Below are 21,614 nucleotides of genomic sequence, written 5' to 3' on the forward strand. Positions count from 1 at the left end.
TCAATATAATCGAAATTCCAGTCTCCTTCTCTCTGCATGGTTGAGAATATTTTTGTCCATAAAAATAATTTGAATTCATTAACTATTAATCAATACAACTATTAATAACTACAATTAATTCGAGAGGCACTTAAGTATGAATAGCCACATTCTACAGATGGAAGAGGAAAGAAAAAACATTAATGTCTTTGTTCAAGGCCATATAATTATATAAGAGACTGATCTCAAGTGCTGTGCTCAAAGAGATAGTAGAGCATTTCATATTCAGACATGAGCAGAATTCAACAAATGAGGAAATGAGTAGCTGTAGAGAAATTTCTGTTGTTACCCAAATGAAAGTAAAGTTGTGGATGTTTCTCCTGGCTTTTATATATGGGGAACAAATGATACAGTTAAATACTAATTATTTTCTTGACCTGACAGAATTTCAACAGAAGAAAATATACCATATTCATACTGATTGATGAATCAACTTAATGCTAGGCTTGAACTTTCTATTGTTAAGAGAATACATCATGCTGTAATTTAGTCTGAGTAAGAAAAGAAAATATTGGCCTAAAATTTAAACAGCCCATGAAACATGTGGTGTTAGTCTCTTTCAAATTTGAATGATCAAAACAGCATTTGTCAGTAATTCTTTACAGTAATTAGTATTATTCCTCACTTAAGGAAATACCACCTACTTTGGGGGATAATGTTATCTTTTTGTGTTCAGACATCAGTCAGTAAATTTAACAAAAACCAGGCTTAAAGAAAATTCCACAATTTTTGCCAAGAACAGTGCAATTTAAGACTTTGAATTCCAAAGCATATTTTTGCAGTTTCAGCTTGAGCAGTTTTATACTGTGGTTTTCGTCCATAATGCCATAAGATATAATTTATATTGGAAAAAATTTGACTTATTACATGTGATGCTGTTGTGAAATCTCATGCTAGGAGTGGAATCCAGTCATGTCACCACCATATAAATCTCTGAAATAGGGAGTTTGTAGTAGTAATTGCTATATGTGTTTGAGCAGAGCGCTGTGATCAATTGTTGGCTGATGCCAAATTGAGAATCATGTATGACTCAATTAGTTGAGGTAGAAGAGAAATAAATGCATAGTAAAAGATCATTAGGAAAGATATAGTCAATATAAATGATATAGTGCTCAGTTAAGTGAATGAATAGGAGAGAAGCTAGCATGTAGGCAAAGAAGATGTACAGCTCTGAAAGGCCAAAATTTATGATGATAAAAGAAGTCCCAGAAAAAAAATACAATACGGAATAATAGAAGTGAATGAAGATAATTAGTGCTAAGTGAGTTTGGTGTAGCTGGAAAGTAAACAGAGAGTTGAGAGAGGAAAAAATGAATGTGTTGCTGGTCAAATTGTTGGCAGCTCTCTGAGGCAGTACTTTTGCAATAGATTAATTTAAACCTTGTTAATGGAATAATCTCTCATGCTAATACAAATTAGCTATTTAGGAATTACTGAAGCAGCTACACTGGAAAGCATACAACTTCCTTTTTTTTTTTTTACCACTGCATGCAATAAGGGGCAAGGGAATAAATTATCCTATTTACAGTTTTATGGAATAAACTGGGACCTATAAAGAAAGATTTTGGGTTAGATGAATTTTGCAAACTGGAAAATATAATTTTAAAAGTATTTTTAAACTGCAAACAGCTGAGTAATATGAAAACTGTTTGAAACAGTAGTTCACCACCCTTATTTGAATCTGTCCAATGAGGCAGTGCTGTATTTTGCACGTGAGTCTATTGCTAAATCTAGTAATGAATGAATAATTTTCTATGACTAATTGAAATTTTAAAGTAGTCATAACCTACTTTTTATGTAATGTTTAACAAAAAAACCCCAGCTGTGTATCACGGAGTGTGATCCAGGCATAGAGGAAATGCTGGCAAATTGTGGTTCTTGGATGAGATGAAGGTAGAGGAGGGATAAGTGAGACCCTGTGGACTGGGTGACACCTACTGGGGCTTCTGGGGAAGGATCAAGCAGTTGGGTTATTGTGCTCAGGTAGGGCAGGGGAGGGCTGGCACATGGGCCTGGGGTTGGGGGTGTCATGATGAAGGAGGTCTGCTTGGTTGGGTGTCCCTGTGTGAGAAGCCCCTGAGACACAGGGCAAAGCCCATGGGAGGTGTGTGCTGGGGGCTGCAACCTGCCAGACACCCTCGGAGCATGGCTAGGGAGGAGCCTTGCTGTGGCTCAGGGTGGCATTTGGAGCTTCAGAAGGAGCTTGACAGCCTTAAACTGTGGAAAAAGGGGAATGCAGTGGGAAGGAAAAGCAGTGGTGGAGGAGGAGGGCTGCTTGTCTGACTTCTGTGAGTGCCTCTGTTCTGCAGCATGGCCCCAGGGGGCTGTGCCAGGCAGGAATTACTCCTTAGCAGACAGGTAGGTGGAAGGAGTATTTTGGGGAAATGCAAATGGTGTAAAGCAGATTCCTGGGGTAAAGTGCACAGCCAGGATATAAACCAGGTAGGCAAAAGAAGCGCTTGATGTTCAGAGAATTGGGGATTCAAGTGAGGGTGTCTCTCTTCTCTGTCTGATTTGCTCCACATCTCCTCACCCCCCCATTTTTTTTTCCAGTCAAATATGAGTTTTTCTATCTTAAAAACCCAACCTCCATGCTACCTATCACATGCCGTTTTCGTGCTACCCTGTGAAAGGGCAGGCTGTCTTTTCCCCCCAAATCCTCAGTTTTCCAAGTTGTGTTGATGTACACGGTCGCTGCAGGGCTCTTATGCCTTGGAAGGCATTCAGGGTTAAACTCTCTCCCGGGCTGTAAGCCTGACTCAGCTACCTTCCCATGTCTTACCCGGGCACATACACCTTGGTGGCTCAGAGATACCTGCTCTGTCTGCTGATGGCTAGCCCCTACCAAAAGAGAATTCCAGAGCAGGATGTGTTGCTGTGCACCTGCCTGATGTTGACCTCCTCTGTAGGCTCTACTGAGGCTGTCAGCACTCCAGTTGACTCTTCTTCTGTACTCCAAATATTCAGATTAGTCTTTCTGCTAAGTCACAGATAAGTAAGGGTGTTACTGGATTTCAGGGCTACTTCTTCAGGGCATTGAAAGGCCTGACATGATTTATCATTCTGTTAAAGAGAGAATAGTAGTCTGCATAAGCTATTCAATCTGTATCAGGCTAAAAGAATTAAAACGCTGAATTACATTTTCAGTGATAATGTATGGTGATAGCCTTTGTCCAAGAAGGAGAGCTAATTGAATATATTAGAGTCTGAATTATTTCAAAAAGCTGCTGTTAGAGCGAGACTTACACTGTATATAAAGGGAGGCATGTTCCAGAGGCAGGGATCAGTAACTCTCCTCTTCTCCCCCCATTCAGCACACTTGTATCGATGTGAGGCAGAAAGTCAGATGAGATTACAAAGGGTATTTGTTCAAGTAGCTAAGTGGTTGCTCTGTAGTCTATTTCATATTAGGGATGGAATTAGAATTGGAAAAGATGGAGAGGTATTAAATGCCAGTAACACTTAATATTATTTGGGTGTTTTGCTTCTTTGAGATAAGTAAAAAGCTTCTGGAACTGGCTGTTGCTTTGAATCAGAAGCCTAGGGAAGCAGATTGTTGTCTATTTGGGTTAATTTTTCTATTTGCTGCCACAGAAATTACAGTTTGTTTAGGTTACTCGTGTTATCTTTATTCTTGTTCTTCTTCTCGAAGTAAAAGGAAAATAGAGTTTGTTTTCTTTCTGTGATTTTTTTTTTTTTTTTTTTTTTTTTTTCTGAGTGTGCATGTATGCATGTAAAGCAAGCATGGACATAGTTTTACAAATGAAAAATCTGCCTTCCCATCTCTTCCCATACCTTATGCTCTAATACATGAATTGTTGCTGTTTCTCCCCCCAGCCCTAACCAAGCTCACAGATGTCTGTCTGAAATAAGCTTCAGGGGTCTAGAGATCTGTTTTCTTCAGTGCTAAAAACCACAGCAGTATCCAGAGGGCTTAGATATTGATTTTGACCTGTGCACATAACGCTATCTCATCTCTTGGTTGCTAAATATGGCCATCTGTAGGAAAGGTCATGTTCTCAGACCTAATTAAGAAAATCAGAGGAGACAAATGACGGAAATGTGTAGTCCTAATGATGACCTGACAGGGCTGCCAGGTTACTGCAGATAGGCAGAGCCAGACTGTGGCATGGCTGGCTTCAAATAAAGTGTCAAGAAAAAAGGCAGTGCTTTCTGTGGCTCTCGCCTCACAGTAGTGATAAATTTGGTTCATTGCCTCCCTTTTTGGAATAAATAATTTATTTTTTTGTCTGTTTCATTCTCTTTCTTTTAATGGTTAGCTTTTAGTCTCCTGCATCTCCCATTAATTGAGATGAAGCCTGAATTTTAGCAGTTCCATATGAGAGAAAAGTGCTGGAAAACTTAGGAAAGATTTGTGCCAATACTGAATATTTCTTTTTTTAAAAATAGGTAGTAAGTAGGAAGTAAATTATCCTGCCTTTGAGCCTGGAAAAAAAGTCTTAATGCTTGGGTTAAGTGCATTTTCTTTTTGTACATGTAGAAAGTGAATAATGGCTAAAAAGTGAATACTGTCATGTAGATTGAATATATTACTAAAGTACTTGTGTTACTGCAGCTGTAGGAGGTGGGGTGAATGCAGCATTTTAGTTATTTTCTGCAGTTATTCATGCTGCATCTTGTTTGGAGTGGAAAATGAAGTATTTCTCACGTTTTTGGGGGGGCAGGTGGGGTGACGTCAGTTACTTTTTATGGCTGCTCTTTAAACAATTTGTATTTTAATTTTTTTTCTAGGTGGACTTTTATTACTCAATGAATTGAGCTGAATTTAATTTTGCATGGCAAATGAACAGCAGCAACTGCTTTTATCTGTACAGCATCTATCACTGTGTGTCCACTGTTATTGTTCTTGGACCACAAAGACACAAGTAAAAATAATTTCTCTGCTTACAGCCCTTGTATTTTCACAGTGTGTTTTTCTGGGTGTGGAAATAGCAGCACAAATTTTATGTTGTCTTATTGAGAGGTAGAGCCAAAATATGGGTATCCTGGATCCTGTATTTGGAAAGAAGGCTACTTACATGGCTGAGGCATCAGTGTGAGACAAGGGGTGCACTCACAGTAGTTTAGATCTTGCAGAAAGCAAAGGAAATTCAGAAGAAAACTTGTGTAAATGTGCACAGTATATAGTGAGGAAGTCTAATTAATAACAAATTATACATGGAAGTTTACTTTTTGGCAGTATTTAATGGACAAACTTATGAAGCATTTTCTGTGAACATTAAATATGGGCACTGCTTTCCTCTGGGTCTGAGGCTGGTCTGTTTTTTCTGGTTTGGGGTACAGTTCTACCCTGCAAAGAATGTGTAGAAGGAGAGGGAGGGGAAGTGGTTGTGTTTATTATTTTAAGAGCTTTTGAATTCAAGTCTGCTCAGTCAGTGGCTATGGAATTATTTCTTCAGTGTCTCAGTGCCTTGAGCTTACCCTTTGGTTTGGAGGGGACTGGCTACACTTTCTTCCTTTTTTTATGCAGCAGCCATCACTGGCAATGAAAGTAAACCTGCCAAACCATGAAATATTTATCAATATCAATGCACAGGTATCAGCAGTAGAATTTTTTAGTCTCATTCAGTCACTTCAAAACATTTGAAGTATAAGTGTGTGTGAAATTCAGTATTTTCTGACATACCGGACCAAGTGCTGCATATTGAAGTGAGCACTGCACCCAAGTTCTCTTTGTAGAAAAATATAGTAAAAATGTACTATGTGTCTATTCTGGCCATATAAATTTTTTTTAAAAAATTATTTTTGCATGGCCTCAAGGGATGTTTTCTGTTGGATAGAGTACTAGCAGTTGCAACTGTGTCAGGGTAAATCAGACCCCAGTAGAACTCCATGGAATATTATTTAGCCTTGTCCTTTCCCTGGCTGCCACATCGACATTCCTTATGGTGACCCTTTAGAGCAGAGCATCTGAGGGTGCCTGCCTGGGACAGGCAATGCCATTTCTAGCTCTTCATGAACCAAAGTTTTTTCTATTTCCTTTGGGCACAAGGATCTCTGGGTGTCTCTCATCTGCTTCTCAAAACTGGCAGGAGCAGCAGACCAAGAGGGTGGGACACACATCAAGAGAAGTAAATTGAGTTCAGGCGCCTTTGCGTGACATCGTGGAGCCATCTGTCTATGATAAAAGCATAAAAATAATCTGCAGTGATAAGAGCATTAAAATGGACAATAATCTAAAAGTACAGTTCTATTTTGGAAAGTGGTAATCTAAAATTGTCAATTTTTCAATCCAGCAGATCTATTCCAGTGAGCGTTAAAATATAACTTGCTAAATCTAGTGCCAAAAAGTACTGATTTAAAGTATTGCAGGACTATCTGATTTTCCCCCCTACTTTATCATCTGTGAAACAGTCTATTAAGTTTCTGTTGTTTGGAACCATTTAAAATTCTTTCACTTAGAAATTTTTAGGAGTTATATGCATAATCATTTCCCTGTGCAGTTCTTGCTCTTGATATTGATCCAGTTAGGATAGACAAATCCTTTCCTTTGAGGAAATCAAAGAGAGAACACTGTTAACACTGAAATAAAAATAATTTTTTTTTTTTTAACCGGGCTTTTTCTGAACTTTTAGAATCTCATTGGCAATGCAGTCAGGTGAGTATTAGGAGTAATTAGTGTATCCTTCCAGGGCAACCAAATCAAGTATATATTTTCTGTAAATATTCAAGTTCTTCTTGTACAAAAAACCTGATTCTCTGTATCTCTGGTCAGAATTTGGTAGAGTTAGTTTCTCCCAAGTGATGCAGTTCAATACCATTTAAATTTTTTAAATAAAATTTCTTTTAGTGAATTCCACAAGGGAAATTAGGAGAAGAGAATGCTTGAAAAAAGTGTTTTGCCTTAGACTTTTAAAATCTGATTTCACATATTTCAGTTGGCACTCCCATTTTTTATATCCAATTTCTTGAGCTCCTTTTCTGTGATTCTTTCCTTTCCCCAAGTATTTCTAATCTTTGACTCTTTTTAATTTTTCATTAAGAATTAACCAAATTCTAATCTATTAAGTCCTTCTTAAACCATTACTATTTTTTGGCTTTGGTAGAACTCTTACTGACAAACAGAATTTTTTTTCTTTTTTTTTTGTTAATCACAGGGATATATTTAATTTGAAGAACAGGTTTTGCACAAAAATAAAGTCATTTGCTCGGATATTGGGGTGGAGATTTTGAAGCAGTGTGTGATTAAAAGGCTTGGTTTTAAGACTGAAGCTAAAAGAGCACCATTGCTGGAGACCTGTCAAAATGTAAAAAATTAGTGTTTCACTGCTAAGATTTCTTAAGAGAAAAGGGAGAAATGGGCATGAGTCCTGAGGGAAAAGGACATAAAGCTGTGTTATAATGTCAGAATATTTAAAATGCAGAGACCAAATTTGCTTGTCAATCCAGGACTTGCATATCTAATTCTAAAATGTTGTTATAATTTTTTTCAATTTCCACTTTGCTATTCCCCTCCATACTGAGTGTTCAGAAATACCTGCTTTCCCTGCCCTGGAAATTAAGGTATTTTGTGTCATATTCTCAGAATTGGCACTGGGGCTTTGCTTCAGTGTTTACAAAACAAAGCTGGGTATAGAATGAATGGGAAATGGAAATTAACTTACTTTGTGTAGCAATTTTTGTATCAGTGATTTGAAAAGTTTGGCTTAGCTATTCATTAAAAGAACAGTTCACTTGCTCTCTTCTAGATTTCTGGAAATATCTCTGATTTAAAGGAAGGCTGCTTTTTATTTTTTTTTTTTAAATCTCTCTCTCTTTTTACTCCCCACGCCCTGGTTGCATTAGATCTTGTCCAGATACTTAATAGAAATTGCTTGTGTGTTCCCAGGTAACAAATTACATCTGTCTCTGAAAATGAGTCAATGTAATCATGACAAATTCATGAAATAAAGGGAAAATGTATTGCTGCAGTCTTGGGGAACATGAGTCAATATACTTTATGTAATTATTTAATAAAACATCTTTTCTAGTGCATTGAAGCAGCCTAAGATACTGAGGCAGTTGTATTTATGTAGGAATAAACAAACTTCCAGTAAAAGCTGGTGACCAGAAGTATGCAATTATGCATTTCCAGAAATACTCATTAAACCAGTCTGCTTAAATTTTAATCAGACTTCTATGTATGAAACAGTCTTGGTAAGAGGAAGTAGGAAAAAAAAAGGAAGGATTTTTATTATAGGCTATTTAGATCTTCTCATGCTCCAAATGGGTTTGAATTTTTTTATTTGACTTCTTGTGCAAATCTGTATAAAAGTTAACAATACAAAATCCTGCATGCTGGCTTAATTCTGTTTTGTGGGAGCCATATTATTTTCAGCACAGAAATACTGCATTGATATCAAAGCTGTCATAAAAAGGATATAATTTGGGGATTAGTGAGATGTTTGAAATATTTAAGCTTTGTGTAGTTCATATGAGAAATGTCAGAGGACCGATTATCAGTGCATTAATTTGTATAGGAAAGTGAAGTCATAGGAAATGCATTGTAGGAAATAGGAAAACCACAAATTGCCAGCTATTGCCAGTATCTTTTGGCCTTCTTTATCTTTCTGACATTACATCTGACATGTTGCATAAGAGTTCACAGCTGGATATGCAAGAGATAGCCTGTCATTTGAAGTTTTTACAAAGGTATTTGTAAACCTATTCAAATAATCTGAAAAGGGAGTTCAGAGAGCAAAATGGTAGTGGATGAAGGCAAAGGTGCATGTGTTCATCCTGGGAAAGGGTCACTAAGCTTTTTGCGTTTCGCAGTTTCTCTGTTATCTGGTGACTCTCTGTTTTTTGTGGATCACCTTGTTTCTTTGGAAGTTGCAGCTATGAATACTGTTGCTGTCACATGAAATCCTAATGGCCACGGTTCTTTATCCTTCCAGGGCATCAGTAGCCTCTTCAGTTCCCTCAAAGTGGTGCGGCTGCTCCGGCTGGGTCGCGTGGCTCGGAAGCTGGACCACTACATCGAGTACGGCGCGGCCGTGCTGGTGCTGCTGGTGTGCGTGTTCGGGCTGGCGGCGCACTGGCTGGCCTGCATCTGGTACAGCATCGGCGACTACGAGGTCATCGACGAGGACACCAACACCATCCGCACCGAGAGCTGGCTCTACCAGCTGGGGGAGTCCATCGGAACTCCCTACCGCTTCAACACCTCCGGCTTCGGCAAGTGGGAAGGCGGGCCCAGCAAAGATTCCGTCTACATCTCCTCGCTGTATTTCACAATGACCAGCCTCACCAGTGTGGGATTTGGGAACATCGCTCCCACGACAGACGGGGAGAAGATCTTCGCCGTGGCTATGATGATGATTGGCTGTAAGTATTAGAGATTCTCTCTTTCTCGTGCACAGCACCGAATAGCTGCGTGTCATGAATGCTGATTTCATAAGAACATCTGGAACCCTAGTAAGTGTGATGCAGCTAAAATTGTTTTTAGTGGCAGTATAAGTATTACACACTTCCTTACTGGTTAGGTTTAAATCACAAATAGGGGTATTGTTGTGACTAGCAAAAATTCAGTCATTTTGGAAAAAATATTCTGTCCGTATCCCCTCAATATGCTCTTGTAATAAGCCATGAAATGCTTAAAGCCTGAACTGTTAAGAATTAATGCACCTTTTTGCCTCCATTTTAGTATGTGGCAAACTCTTTTCATGTCTGAGAGCTGTATACATTTGATAAGTGGGTCAGGGTGTGGGAGGAGGTCTGGGAGCATCATCTTCTAAGGAAGAGAAAACTGGGACTCTTTAGGAGCCACAAACTCTGGCGTGAGCTGAGCACACAGGCATATCCTGAAGCAAGGGGGGTGATGCTGTGCTTGGGCACCTCTGGCTCAGACATCCTTGTTAGAATGGGTACATGTTGCCAAGCTGTCCAGCTTTTGGCCATATTGTCATTTCAATGCAGGATCTGCATTCAAAGTGCCTTGAGAGCTACTTGGAGTTAAGAACCATATGGTGGCTGCTGTTAAACTAGGTCGTGGTTTTCTAGATCAGGGTGGAGTTTGAACCAAAATAAGGAAAAAAAATAAAATCTGCTTTATCCATGGGAAAACTTATCATTGTATGGAGAAAGACAGAAGCTTCTGTATGGTAACATTGCATCCGGAGTAGGAGAAAGTCAATCCTTGCTAAGCAGAAAATGAAAACCAAATACATAATGAAACTCAATTAGCAGCACCGTGCCTGTTGTAGAAATGTGAACCTTTGATTCTGATGTGTCCTTTTACAGGACACTGAGGTCACACACTGAGATTATCTGTGCAGTATTAAGTCTGATGAAGGTTAGTGAAAAAAACTATCAAGACAAGCATTGTTGATCACACAGGAATTGGGATATTTTAGCTATAAAAATTGTTAATTTTGTTTTTCTAGCTTTTTCCTCTGCCAAGAGTCCCATCATCCTAGTAAAACACCCTGTAGGAGAAGGAACATTTTTATAAAACATGGATCAAATTTTGCAGTTTTCTCATGAGAAGGTGCATTAGACAAGGTAGTGGTGTAGCACAAAGCAGGCTTTCAAACATGTTTCCTGATGAAGATGCCAGTTTGATAGGAAATATCCTGATCTTTGGCTTATTGTTGTGACCATGATACTAGCTAGAACAAGAACACCTAGTATTAATCAGTATTATTGTTTAGTACTATGAATAATAATTAAGCATAGCCTTCAAAAAGTCATGAATGTACATGGGGTTATTTTGGACTTGTACCTGTTCCAAGCTCTTCATGTGACAATGTGGCAGAAAGAAACAGAATTTATGCATAAAAAATACTGATTTTGATGAGCAGAAAGAGAAAGATAACCATTCTTTATGTGTGTTTTATCCTCTGCTCATTTGAATAGCAATAAGTGCTGTGTCAAAAGACTAGTGGCTTAAACAATACTGAGCCCAGCTAAGCTTACAGTCACAGTTTCATTAGTAAGATCACCTTTGAAATTTTTACCTTATTTTTATTTCTCAAAGAAACTGACCTTTCTGGAAATGGTGATGGAGAAGGTGAACATGTATGAAAATGTCTTCAAGCCCCACCATTGTTCCATGGGCTGGATGTGGGGCTGCCCTGCAGAAAGTCAGGGTGCAGTGCATGGCAGGGACTGGCCCTCCCACTGAAGGGTGTCAAAGAAGCTGCAGCTCTGTGGGTCCTCAGTCAGTTCAGAGTCACAGCACTGCCTTTGCACCCTCCCTCTGATTATGGGTATTGATGCTCTTGGCTTCAGTTTGCTCCATGAGCTGTGCCTCCATGGTTTGGTAGGGGCACTCAAGAGCTGCTTCCCTGGAGTGCAGATGTTGGCATCTATCAGAGGGAAAGGAAGAGTTTACTTTTAAAAGTGTGAGTCCTTCCTGCTCAGAATTATTTTTAATCCAATGGATTTGATCGTGCAAAGTTCTTGTACCTCTGGTCATGGTGTGTAGATTGCCAGGAGGTGTGGTGGTTTTGCAAGGCTTTCAGGTCCTTGTTTCTAGCAACTTGGTTTCTAGTTTTGTTTTGGTTTAGGGGCTCAGTATCTTGAATGGTTTCTGAAGAAGAAAGGTGTGAATAGCAGTGATACTTTTTTCTTTGATCTTGGATTGTTGTCTGTTGAGCCTCTGTTTCTGAAGAGGACTTGCTGTGTAAACAAGTGTTTTTAAGACTTGCATTGCTGTCTTTTCCACTGGCAAAAAAAATAATTGACTGAAATGTTTGTGCTACAGTCAGCACAGGCCTGTGGTGGCATCCAAATGGGGTGTTTGTGCCAGAAAGATTAGAGGTATTTAAAAGCATAAGCAGTTCATAACTAGTGTCCTTCCACATGTCTTTAGTAAGCTTATGCCCGGAGAGATGGAGTTAACACTGTAATTCCATCTTCCATAAGACAAAATGTGGTTTGCCCTGCTGCTCAGCCATGGATATGTCCCCTTGTGCTCACTGCTTACTCCCTCTGTAAAGCTGATCCTGTGGCAGAATTTCATTTGTGTTGCATTAACTCTGTAGACACACTGACCGCTAGTTATTAGTACTTTGCTGTGATATCAGATAGCTGTTTAAAAAAAAATAGGTAGGACCACTTCCGTTTTCTCTTTTATTCAAGCTTTCATTATGGTAAATAATAAATCCAGGTAACTTTTAATTAAAAATTTAGAAATACTTTATTGAAGCTGTCCTGGACCAGTGGGAATGTTGGCTGAGTTGAGTGCAAATGTTGACCCAGTAAAACATTTAATGTATGTTGCTTGTAGGAGGAGTGGGTACATCACATTAACTGTGCACAGATACTGGTAAGGCGTGGTTGAGGTGAATAAGCTGTGTGTGGGTATTGAGCCTGTGGGGCTGACTGTTGGTTGGGTTTACACTTGGGTTTACAGAGTTTAAGAAAGCATGGCTTTGTCTCAGCAACCCTGGTCTCTGCTTCAGAGCCTCCTTGTGCAGGGAGGTGTTCTTGTGCTCTCAAATGCAATCATGCACATGCTGTCTTGCTGACCTCGGCTGCAGTTTTCAGAGAGAAAACATGTCTTGCTGTTGGTTATTTTGATATGGAAAGGTGAAGCTCCTAATTAGATTTGTGGAGGGGGCCTGTGGCATACTCCTAACTCCAGGGATGTTTTGTCACTTTGTCAGCTCCACAGGAGGGGGTAGGTGAAAATTGCTCTTGATTCTTAACCTCAAATAAATGCACATCTGTTTGGGAAGTTCAAGTTATTTTAAAATAGAGATGAAATACCCAGTGACTGCTTTTAACAATTTCTGTTCTGTGGGAGCTTGTGTTTCTTATTACTGTGTAGCAGCTTTTCCTGAGCATATGTTGAATTGTAGTTTTGCAAAGCAAAATAGCTTCACATCTCTGAACTGACCTGCATGGTTTTGCCTCACTTTCTTTGTTGAGTGTATGTGTGTGTATATAGAGGGAGAAGGATGAGTTACTAGGGGAAGTAAAAGCAATTAATTCCTCAGCTTCATTCTAAATGAAAAACATATTTGCTTATCCCTTTCCACAGATGGCCCTTAAATTGCTAATTAATAGGGAAGATGTCTACAGACAGATCTTTCTGTGAGGCTGACATTACATAAAGCCAGGCTTAAAACCACTGTCTGGGTCTGCAGAAAGACATATATTTTCCATTTTTAATACTTGAGGAAAAAAAAGCTGTTTAAATTTTTAGTTTCTTCCCTGTGGAGACATATGCCTTGAAATTACAGTCTTTATATATTTTTCCCAGTGATTCTGTCAGGTTGGGTTGGATATTGTTTATTTTTTCTAAGCACTAGCAAAAATCAGAGGACTTTCATTTGCAGTTTTTGTATCTGGGCACTGTGTCAGCAATCTTCTTGCTATGCAGGTGGAGTAGGGATGAGCAGTTCTAAAAATGCTTGGCATTCTTGACTTTTGACATAAAATAATACTGATGGATGCTTGCCTATTTGGATTTTGAGCAATGGAACAAAATCCATCATTCTAGGAGCCTTTTGTTGATGTTTTCGGTTGCATTAAAAGATCCCAAGTTTTTGGTGCCTGTTTATGCTAAATTCTCCTTTGTTAGCTAGGAACTTACTGGAACTACAGGGCTGGACTCATCCAAAATATGAAGGAAAAGGCACATGTTTGAATGCTAAATGAAATAATAAATTCCCCTGTGAAACACTATACTTAGAACAGACAGTGAGAGGGATTATGGGAAAAGACAAAAGTAGGAGTTAAAAGGTCAGATTCATGAACATGCATGCTTGCATACTGTGATGAATTGTCAGCCACTGAGTTCATTAGTCAAAACAGTCCAGAAACCCAAGCCATTCCTCTTCTGCATGATGTGGTGTGCACCACAAGCATCATGCAGTCCTGCAGCACTTCAGCTGTTGTCTCTGATTAAGGTAGACACAGATCCCAGGAGAATGGAGTAGCTGTCTCAGCTTTGATCAGCTTTGTCTAGTTTCTTGCTCGTTAGACAAAAAACCCACCAAAACCAAACCAAACAAAAACACCCAAACAATCCAGAAATGAGAATAATATTCAGTAAATGTGAAAATATGGGCAGTTTTGTTTACAGCACTCTTGCTGAAAGGAACAACAGCGTGACCATCCTTGAGAGCTTTAAGAAAATCTTGGTGACAGGTATCATGATGCACAGGTCAGTGTTATTCCATCACAGTCTCATAGAGCATTGGTGACCTCCAGCAGGGTAAGAAGTGTTTAGTGGCTCTTGTGAACAAGGATAGTGAGGAGCTGATAAAAACTAGACTATTGTTATCAAAACACCTGGACAAGATAAGGAGACATTGCAGCATCATATTTGATGACCTTCCTGAGGCATGATTTCCCCCTCATAAAGCAAGTCATCAATTGAAAAGCAAATGGATGTGGTCATTTACTAAACATGTGTCTAATGACAAGAGAAACACATTTACCCCTAGAACCCCTTCTAGGTGGTGGGGGAATGTGTTGGAATAATTTTTGCTGGAAGTTGGTGGCCTGAAACTAAGGGCCAGCCATGTGCCAAGTGTTAGTTAGGTTTCCTGAGGGTATCATTAATGGCTGCAGCACAAAGGCCTAAGAGATTTTAAACCCAAAGAAACTTTCTCTGTGTTCATGGGTATTGCCAGTGCAGTGTTTTGGGCTTGGGGACATGCTGGGAAAGGAAAAAGAAACCTTGTCTTGCAAAAACTGTCTCTTGAATTTCTGGTCTTTGTCAGATCCCTGGCAAGATGACTAAAATCCCTCAGATGTCACATACCTCTTGCAAGCTCCTGAAGCTGCAGATGGCATGCTTTCTATAGGGCTGATAGTTTTGCATTAATTTTCATTGTCATCTATCTTAGCCGACAGCAACACTACTCTAGCCAGTAATTCCTAATTTAAAGGCCTGGATTCTTTTTTAAAAATTTCTTTTTAATAAGTATGGCCAGTCTCTTCAGTTCTGTTTCTTCACCCCTCCACAATGTGCCTTATTACATTTTATTTGATGCTAGTCATGAAATTTGAAGAGATGGTGTGTTATTGCTGTAATTGTTAAGCAACTGTTTAGGATTTCTGAGTGTTATTTTGCTTGGATGCTTTCTCCACTAGAACAAACCACCAGAAGTGTTGTGGATATATTTCTGTGCAAGTTTCAGCAAAGTGATAAGGCTGGCAGAAAAATGGCTAGAGTTTCTCTGTACATTAGTAGCGGGTTTAACTATTAGGGCAGAATTTGGTCTGGTTATCTCTAAAGATGAAAATATTTCAATTTTTAGTATTCAGAGTAAAGAACGAGTAAAAACCAAGCAAAAAAAACCCCAATAAAAAGCCAACTCCAAAAATCAACAACAAAACCTACCAAAACCTCAAAGTCATTGTGACAAATAGAAATAAAATGGATAGACAAGGTTGTTTTTGGCTTTGTGGATATATAAACAATCCTTCAGACATCTGAGTCCTGAGGGATGCAATTTCCAGCGGAGCGCGTCGGTATTTCTCATTGGTAAGCGTGGGGTGCGCCGGGTCGTGGTGGCATTTCCAGCCCCACTGATGTACCTGCTCAGAGTTACATCACTGACATTCAGTGCAGACAGGCCATGGAGGAGGGATGCCATCAGTGCTGACAGGCTTCACAACACAGCCAGCTCCAAAGTCAGAATTTAGCTCTTAAAAGCTGCCTCCTCTTTGGGTAAGGATGTCCAGCACCTGCTTGTTTTTTTCAGGACTGCTTGAACTGAACCGAACCCTGTTCCCCAGGACTCAGTATTGGGACCAGTCTTGTTTAATATCCTTCTGAATAATCTGGATGAGGGGGTCAAGTGTACCCTCAGCCAGTTTGCAGAGAACACCAAGTTATGTGGCAGTCTTGATTTGGTGGAGGCCACGAAGGCTCTGCAGAAGGATCTGTACAGACTGGATTGCTGTGCTGAGGCTAATAGTGAGGTTCAACAAGGTCAGGTACAGGTCCTGCACTGGGGTCACAACAATCTTGTGCAGCTCTACTGGCTTGGGGAGGAGTGACTGGAAACCAGCCCAGTGAAAAAGGATCCAGGGGTGCTGGTGACAGCAGCTGAACATGAGCCAGTGGATGGCCAAGAGGGCCAATGGCATTCTGGCTTGTACCAGAAATGGTGTGGCCAGCAGGACCAGGGCAGGGATTTCTGCCTCTGTACTGGGCAATGGTGAGGCCACACCTTGAGTGTGTGTTCAATTCTGGGCTTCTCAACACAAGACAGAAGTGCTGGAGTGAGTCCAGAGAAGGGCAACAGAACTGGAGGGTCTGGAGCACAAGACTGATGAGGAGCAGCTGAGGGAGCTGGGAGTGTTTAACCTGGAGAAAAGGATGCTTGGGGGAGACCTTATCCCTCTCGAGCTGCCTGAAAGGAGGCTGAGCCAGGTTGGGGTTGGTCTCTTCTCCCAGGTAACAAGTGACAGGATGAGAGGAAATAGCCTCAAGTTGCACCAGGGGAGACTTAGATTGGATATTAGTAAAAATTTCTTCATGGGAAGGGTGTTCAGGCATGGGAATAGAGTGCCCAGGGGAAGTGATGGAGTCACCATCCTGGAGGTACTTAGAAAACATGTAGATGTGGCACTTGGGGACAGGGTTTAGTGATGGACTTGGCAGTGCTGGGTTAAGATTGGACTCAATGATCTTAAAGGTCTTTTCCAATTTGAATGATTCTCTGGTTCTATGATAAAACACTGGTGTTAAAATCAGAAAAAAGCCTTTAGGTGGCACCTATCTAAATAGCGAATTCCTACAAAAATTATCTCCAGGAGAAGATGGACTCAAAGTTGTTTTTCAGGTTCACAACACAAGTGCTAATGCTGTAATAAATCTGTTTTAGCTAATGACCATGGCCATATGAGGAGTGGCCCATTCATATGAGGTATCCCCTCACCCCAACACATTTCAAAGCAAGCAGTAAGAAAGAATTTTCTGTCAGTATATTAGTATGGTAATACTTTGTTGCCTGGCCTGGCCTGGGGAAGCTTAAATTAATTCTCTGTGAGATGTTATTTCTTAGAATGCAAAAATGAGTAACCAGTATTCCCTTTCTTGTTATTTAAAGCATGTATGACCAGATTAAAGCTAGATTAAATTATTGCTACTAATTTTTTTTGCAAAATATATTTTGGAAAGGGCAAGGGTAAATTGCCCCCGTACTTTTGGCTGTAGGGAAAAACCCATAAATGTTCCAGAACTACATATCACATACCTATGCTTTATGAATTGTCCCTTAATATGTTATCTTGCCCTAATGACTAAGAATTTCAGGCTGTGCTTCAGCCTAATAGATCTAGAGAATCACCCTACCCCAGAATATACTAGAATTTAGTTGCTGGAATAGTCCCAGGATAGTCCATATCTTTAGCAGTACTCTGCAAATCCAATCACAACAATTCCTGTAGTGAGATTTTTCTAAAAATTTCTAATTCTCAAGGTTTTTACAGTCCATTTCTCTCCCGCAGAGCTTAACATTGCTCCCCAAGACATTGGACAACTTTTGAAAGAACTGTAAATGCAAATGGAGAAAAAATAGTTCTGTTTGACAGGAGAGAAGATGAAAACTGTGAAGTGTTAATAGTTTGGTTTTTCCAGGATTTGAGGAGAGCTCACACTACAGTAATGTTATAGATAATTGCCTTTTCTCTTTCTTTTACACAGCATTTATAAATTTTGTCTTTTAACTCTTTAACAGGAAGGAGAAGGATAAGGAAAATAGGTATCCCAGCTGTGGATATCTTTCTTTTTCACCTGATGTCTTTCATATCATGTGCAGCATTTTGCTTTCATTAGACATTTTTATCATTATTTCGTATAGGTAGATTTAAAACACTGAAATATGCTGGCTTTATCAAAATTTAATCACAGTGTGCAACCAACTTGTTTAAAAGTCTAAAGGAACATGATTAACACAAGTTAATTTGTGAGAGAAGAGCGTGATGCATCCAGAACATGGACTGAGAGAGCAGAGGAATATAAAAAGAAGAAAGAATATTTCAGGCAAGATAATTTGCAAGATAAATATTTTGTTCCCTACAACAAAATGAAGAATCTGCAAGAGACACAGTGCTTTGCTATGCAGGACAGCAAACCTTGGAGTTCAGTTTACAAATTTATTCTTAAATTGCTGAATTACACAAGTGCAATCTAGAAGAGCATGGTTTGTCTGTCAGAACTATATTATGGATTCCCACTTGTGGAACTGGCTCAATATATGCAACATACAAAAAGCACAAATTTTTCATTGTCTCTGCATTCCTGGGAGGCCTTTCCTTAAGCAGCCAACTGTATTGCTGAAGGATTGTAATGCTGGACAAGGATTTGGTTTTACACAAGTCCATTTCTGACAAAAAAAACCCAATTATGTAGGCATGGAGGGAAAATAGTAAAATAGCACATCCAACCATACAACACATTGTGCCTCTTGTCACCAAATATGTGGAATATGATGGAAGTTCTGAAGCATCTTCTAAGCACTTTTCACTTCTGCATCAGCTTCAAAAAATTGTATAATTATTTTAATATCTACATTCTGATGGACTCAAACAGGCCTGCTGTAGGTTACAGGGTGTTGAAATAGAAATAGCTTGCCTAGCTGGAATGTGTGAGTGGTTTATAGATCATGATATGACCTTAACCACTTGGAGAAGCAGTCTCATGACATCTTGAGGATGAATAAGGCTTAGTTGTGCTTACCAGATCAGTGAGTTTTAGTGCATTTGGCTGCTTTTGTATTTTAAAGGAAGATTCGGCTTTTTATAGAAGTGATAGGGAATGTTTTGGAGGAGGCAAAAGCTGCTATGGGCCATATTCAGCCTATTTCTTAGAGTTCTGAAATACACTAGATCTGAACTTGAGTTATTATCTGAAGACATATCCTATCATCAGCAGCCTGTTGGAAGAAATTCTGATCTACTGAGAGAATATGGAATATATGTAAAAATATCAGTATCTTTTATCCACTGTGCAGCAACTCTTGCCGCTACTGGTGTGAAAAATGTGGAAGGAGACAAGTAACATATTAATAGGTCCTATTGCCTGGAAGAAAAGTAAAAAATTTATTCTTCTAACCAAAGGATTTTGGCAGCCAGTGGTTCTAAAATCTCAAGTGCCTTACAGTAAAGAATGAAACAGTTGAGGTATTAAGGCCTGACTTTTCTGACTCACCTCAACATGAATTAGGAATGCTTTCTTCCTTCTTTAAATCAAACCAGTAACTGTACCAAGTGGTGTGGAATTCAGTTTTCTGGTGAGATGATAGGTAAACCTTGCCTTCCCCTGTCCCCATCCCAAAAGCAAATATGTCTTGGTTGATGGGCGCAGGTGAGTGGGATAATTCGGGTTTGTGGTTTGGTACTTCCTCATTAGTTTTTGCAAGGATCCTACAGGATTTTCACTACAAAATAAGAGGGAACTGGAGATTGATAATATCTTCTAAGTGTAACAAGGCCAAGTGGAAGGAGACAGAATTGGATTTAAGATAATTAATTTCTGCCTTTGAACTTGAATGAGGAATTTTTTTGCAAGTTATTTTCTGATAAAATTGAGATTTACTAGGAAAGCATGAAAAATAATGTTGGAGGTTTTGGGTCATCCTGGTCCACAAAGGTCTTAAACAGTCTCAGAGCTTCTAGAAACTTCATCAAGTGAATTCTGAAAACTGTAAGCTTATTTATTACAGTTTTATGATGTACTGACAGTTTGTACTTTTAGTACAAGTTTTGCAAAATATGAAGTAGCACACTTGCTCCAATTTTGAACCAACCCTATCCTAATGTTCCTTTCCAAAACCTTTCCCCTCTTTCATATTCAGAAGGCAAATGAATGGAATTTTATCTCCTAATGGTCAGGCCTGCTGACCATTTGTGTGTGTGGTCCTGGACAGTGTGCATCCTTTTGCATCAAGCACACAGATCTGGCACTGATTTGGTCTTGGAAATAACCCAGTATCCACTGAGAATAGTTCACAGAACTGCACCCTAAATCTCATGTGGCCTATTGCCAGTTCTCTTTCCTAAAATGGACCACCATTTTTCTCTCACTTGTCTCTATAAACCTTCATTTCTAGGCCTGTCACCACTCTGAGTTTTGTCATCCCACACTAGCAGCATCATCCTGGCTTTATTTTTTTTTTACCTCACAGAGAAAATTTAATAAGAAACAAGGAACCAGAAAAGATACTCAATTTGACTTGTTCTGCCCCTTTGATTTTTGAGAAGGAAGCTGTTATAAATTGTAATTCCTTGAGCTTCTCATTCTTTAACCATTTGCTGAACTTTAAAATTCTTGTTGAGTTTGCTGCATTTAAATCCAGAGGGAGGGAGGGCAGGTGAAATGAAGGTGATATCCTATATTGCAAATAAGTTTTGATCACTTGATTCACTTCTGGTTTGACTATTTTTGATTCTACTTATTTTTTCTTCATAAAAGCCTTTCTTTTCATGACCTAGAAAATTATAAAATAATTTTTATCAGGAACTAAGTATGCCAAAACTAAAGATTTTAGGAACTGTCTTTCTCACACTCCTTGCAAATGAGTTGACTGCAGGTTAGTAATGAGATGACAGCTACAGAATGTGTGAGGGGGGAAATGGGCATTTTTCTGGAAAGGAGCCTTATTCCACATGAAGTTAGCAACCTCCTGTGAAAATCATAGAGGAATTACCAAACAGGGAAATAACTTTGAGCAAACCTCTGTGTTGTGTAGGTGCTGCACAGAGTGGGGGCATTGGAAAGGAGAAGATGACCTATCAATGTGCCATCTTTGGCCCATAAAGCTGTTCTGACCCACTCATGCAGAAAAATAATGTCTAAGAGTGCTCTGAACCTTCATGTATGTGGTAAATTGAGGTGACTGGAGGCTGTGCCAGATGCTGTCTGGAAGAGGCACTGCAGTCCCCCTGGTGCCATTGGTGACAAGGGGAGCTGAGGCCATATCGAGGTGAGGTGTTAACTGTGCTGTCACCTCCCATGACCTGTTTTCCCTTTTTTGCCATTCTTAGGTATTTAGACTCTGTGCAGGAAGGTAGGGAGGGACCTGCCTCACGTTCCAGATCCTGCTGCTTGTTCCCCATGCTGCATGCTTTGGTGTAGGTGTTTCCAAGAGGTACCTGAGAACACCTGTAGATGCTGGCTTGGCACTGCAATATGCCATCTGATCAAGAAGGCAGCTTTCATGGTAAAAAATGAAAAGGGAAGAGGCAGATGAGTGAGATTTTTTTTCCCCCTCACTGATATAAGAGAAGATAGCACACTTGTTGTGAAAACTGCAAGAGTCAAATGAAAACTTCTCCATGTATGTGTAGAAATACGAGAACAGCAGTACCTGTGAGGCAGAGATCTATATGACATTGTCAGGTACCTTCTGGGGTATTGACTCAAAGCTGCCAAGTAGAAGGATGCTCCTATTTTCCAGTGATGGCAACAGAAGGTCCTTTCAGGCCAGTACAGCTGACTGACTGCTTTTTTGGGCTTCTGCTGGTCAGTTCCTTAGTGCACTGACAGGTGTGAGATGGAAGAATGTAGGTTACTGTGATTCCCTTGCTTCCTTTGCTGTTATGATGAGGTCTATGTGGGTGAGCAAAAGGGAGAGCAGGTGTTGAGAGAGAGAAATAGAACTTGA

At 39.6% G+C, this 21,614-nt stretch overlaps 1 protein-coding gene across 5 annotated transcripts in view; it reads left to right on the top strand.

Moving 5' to 3' along the window:
• Positions 1 to 21,614, top strand: part of KCNH1 (potassium voltage-gated channel subfamily H member 1) — a 175,195-nt gene that overhangs the window by 41,369 nt on the left and 112,212 nt on the right. For all 5 annotated transcript variants that reach the window (XR_010359182.1, XR_010359183.1, XM_064414325.1 and 2 more), the window contains one exon: positions 8,937 to 9,366. Coding sequence is in view for 3 of the 5 variants with exons in the window: in XM_064414325.1 (XP_064270395.1) it covers positions 8,937 to 9,366 (430 nt within the window). In the remaining 2 variants the exon portion in view is untranslated. The remainder of the gene's footprint in view (positions 1 to 8,936; positions 9,367 to 21,614) is intronic.

The sequence above is a fragment of the Passer domesticus genome, chromosome 3 (genome assembly GCF_036417665.1).
Source record: "Passer domesticus isolate bPasDom1 chromosome 3, bPasDom1.hap1, whole genome shotgun sequence".
NCBI classification, from domain to species: Eukaryota; Metazoa; Chordata; class Aves; order Passeriformes; family Passeridae; genus Passer; species Passer domesticus.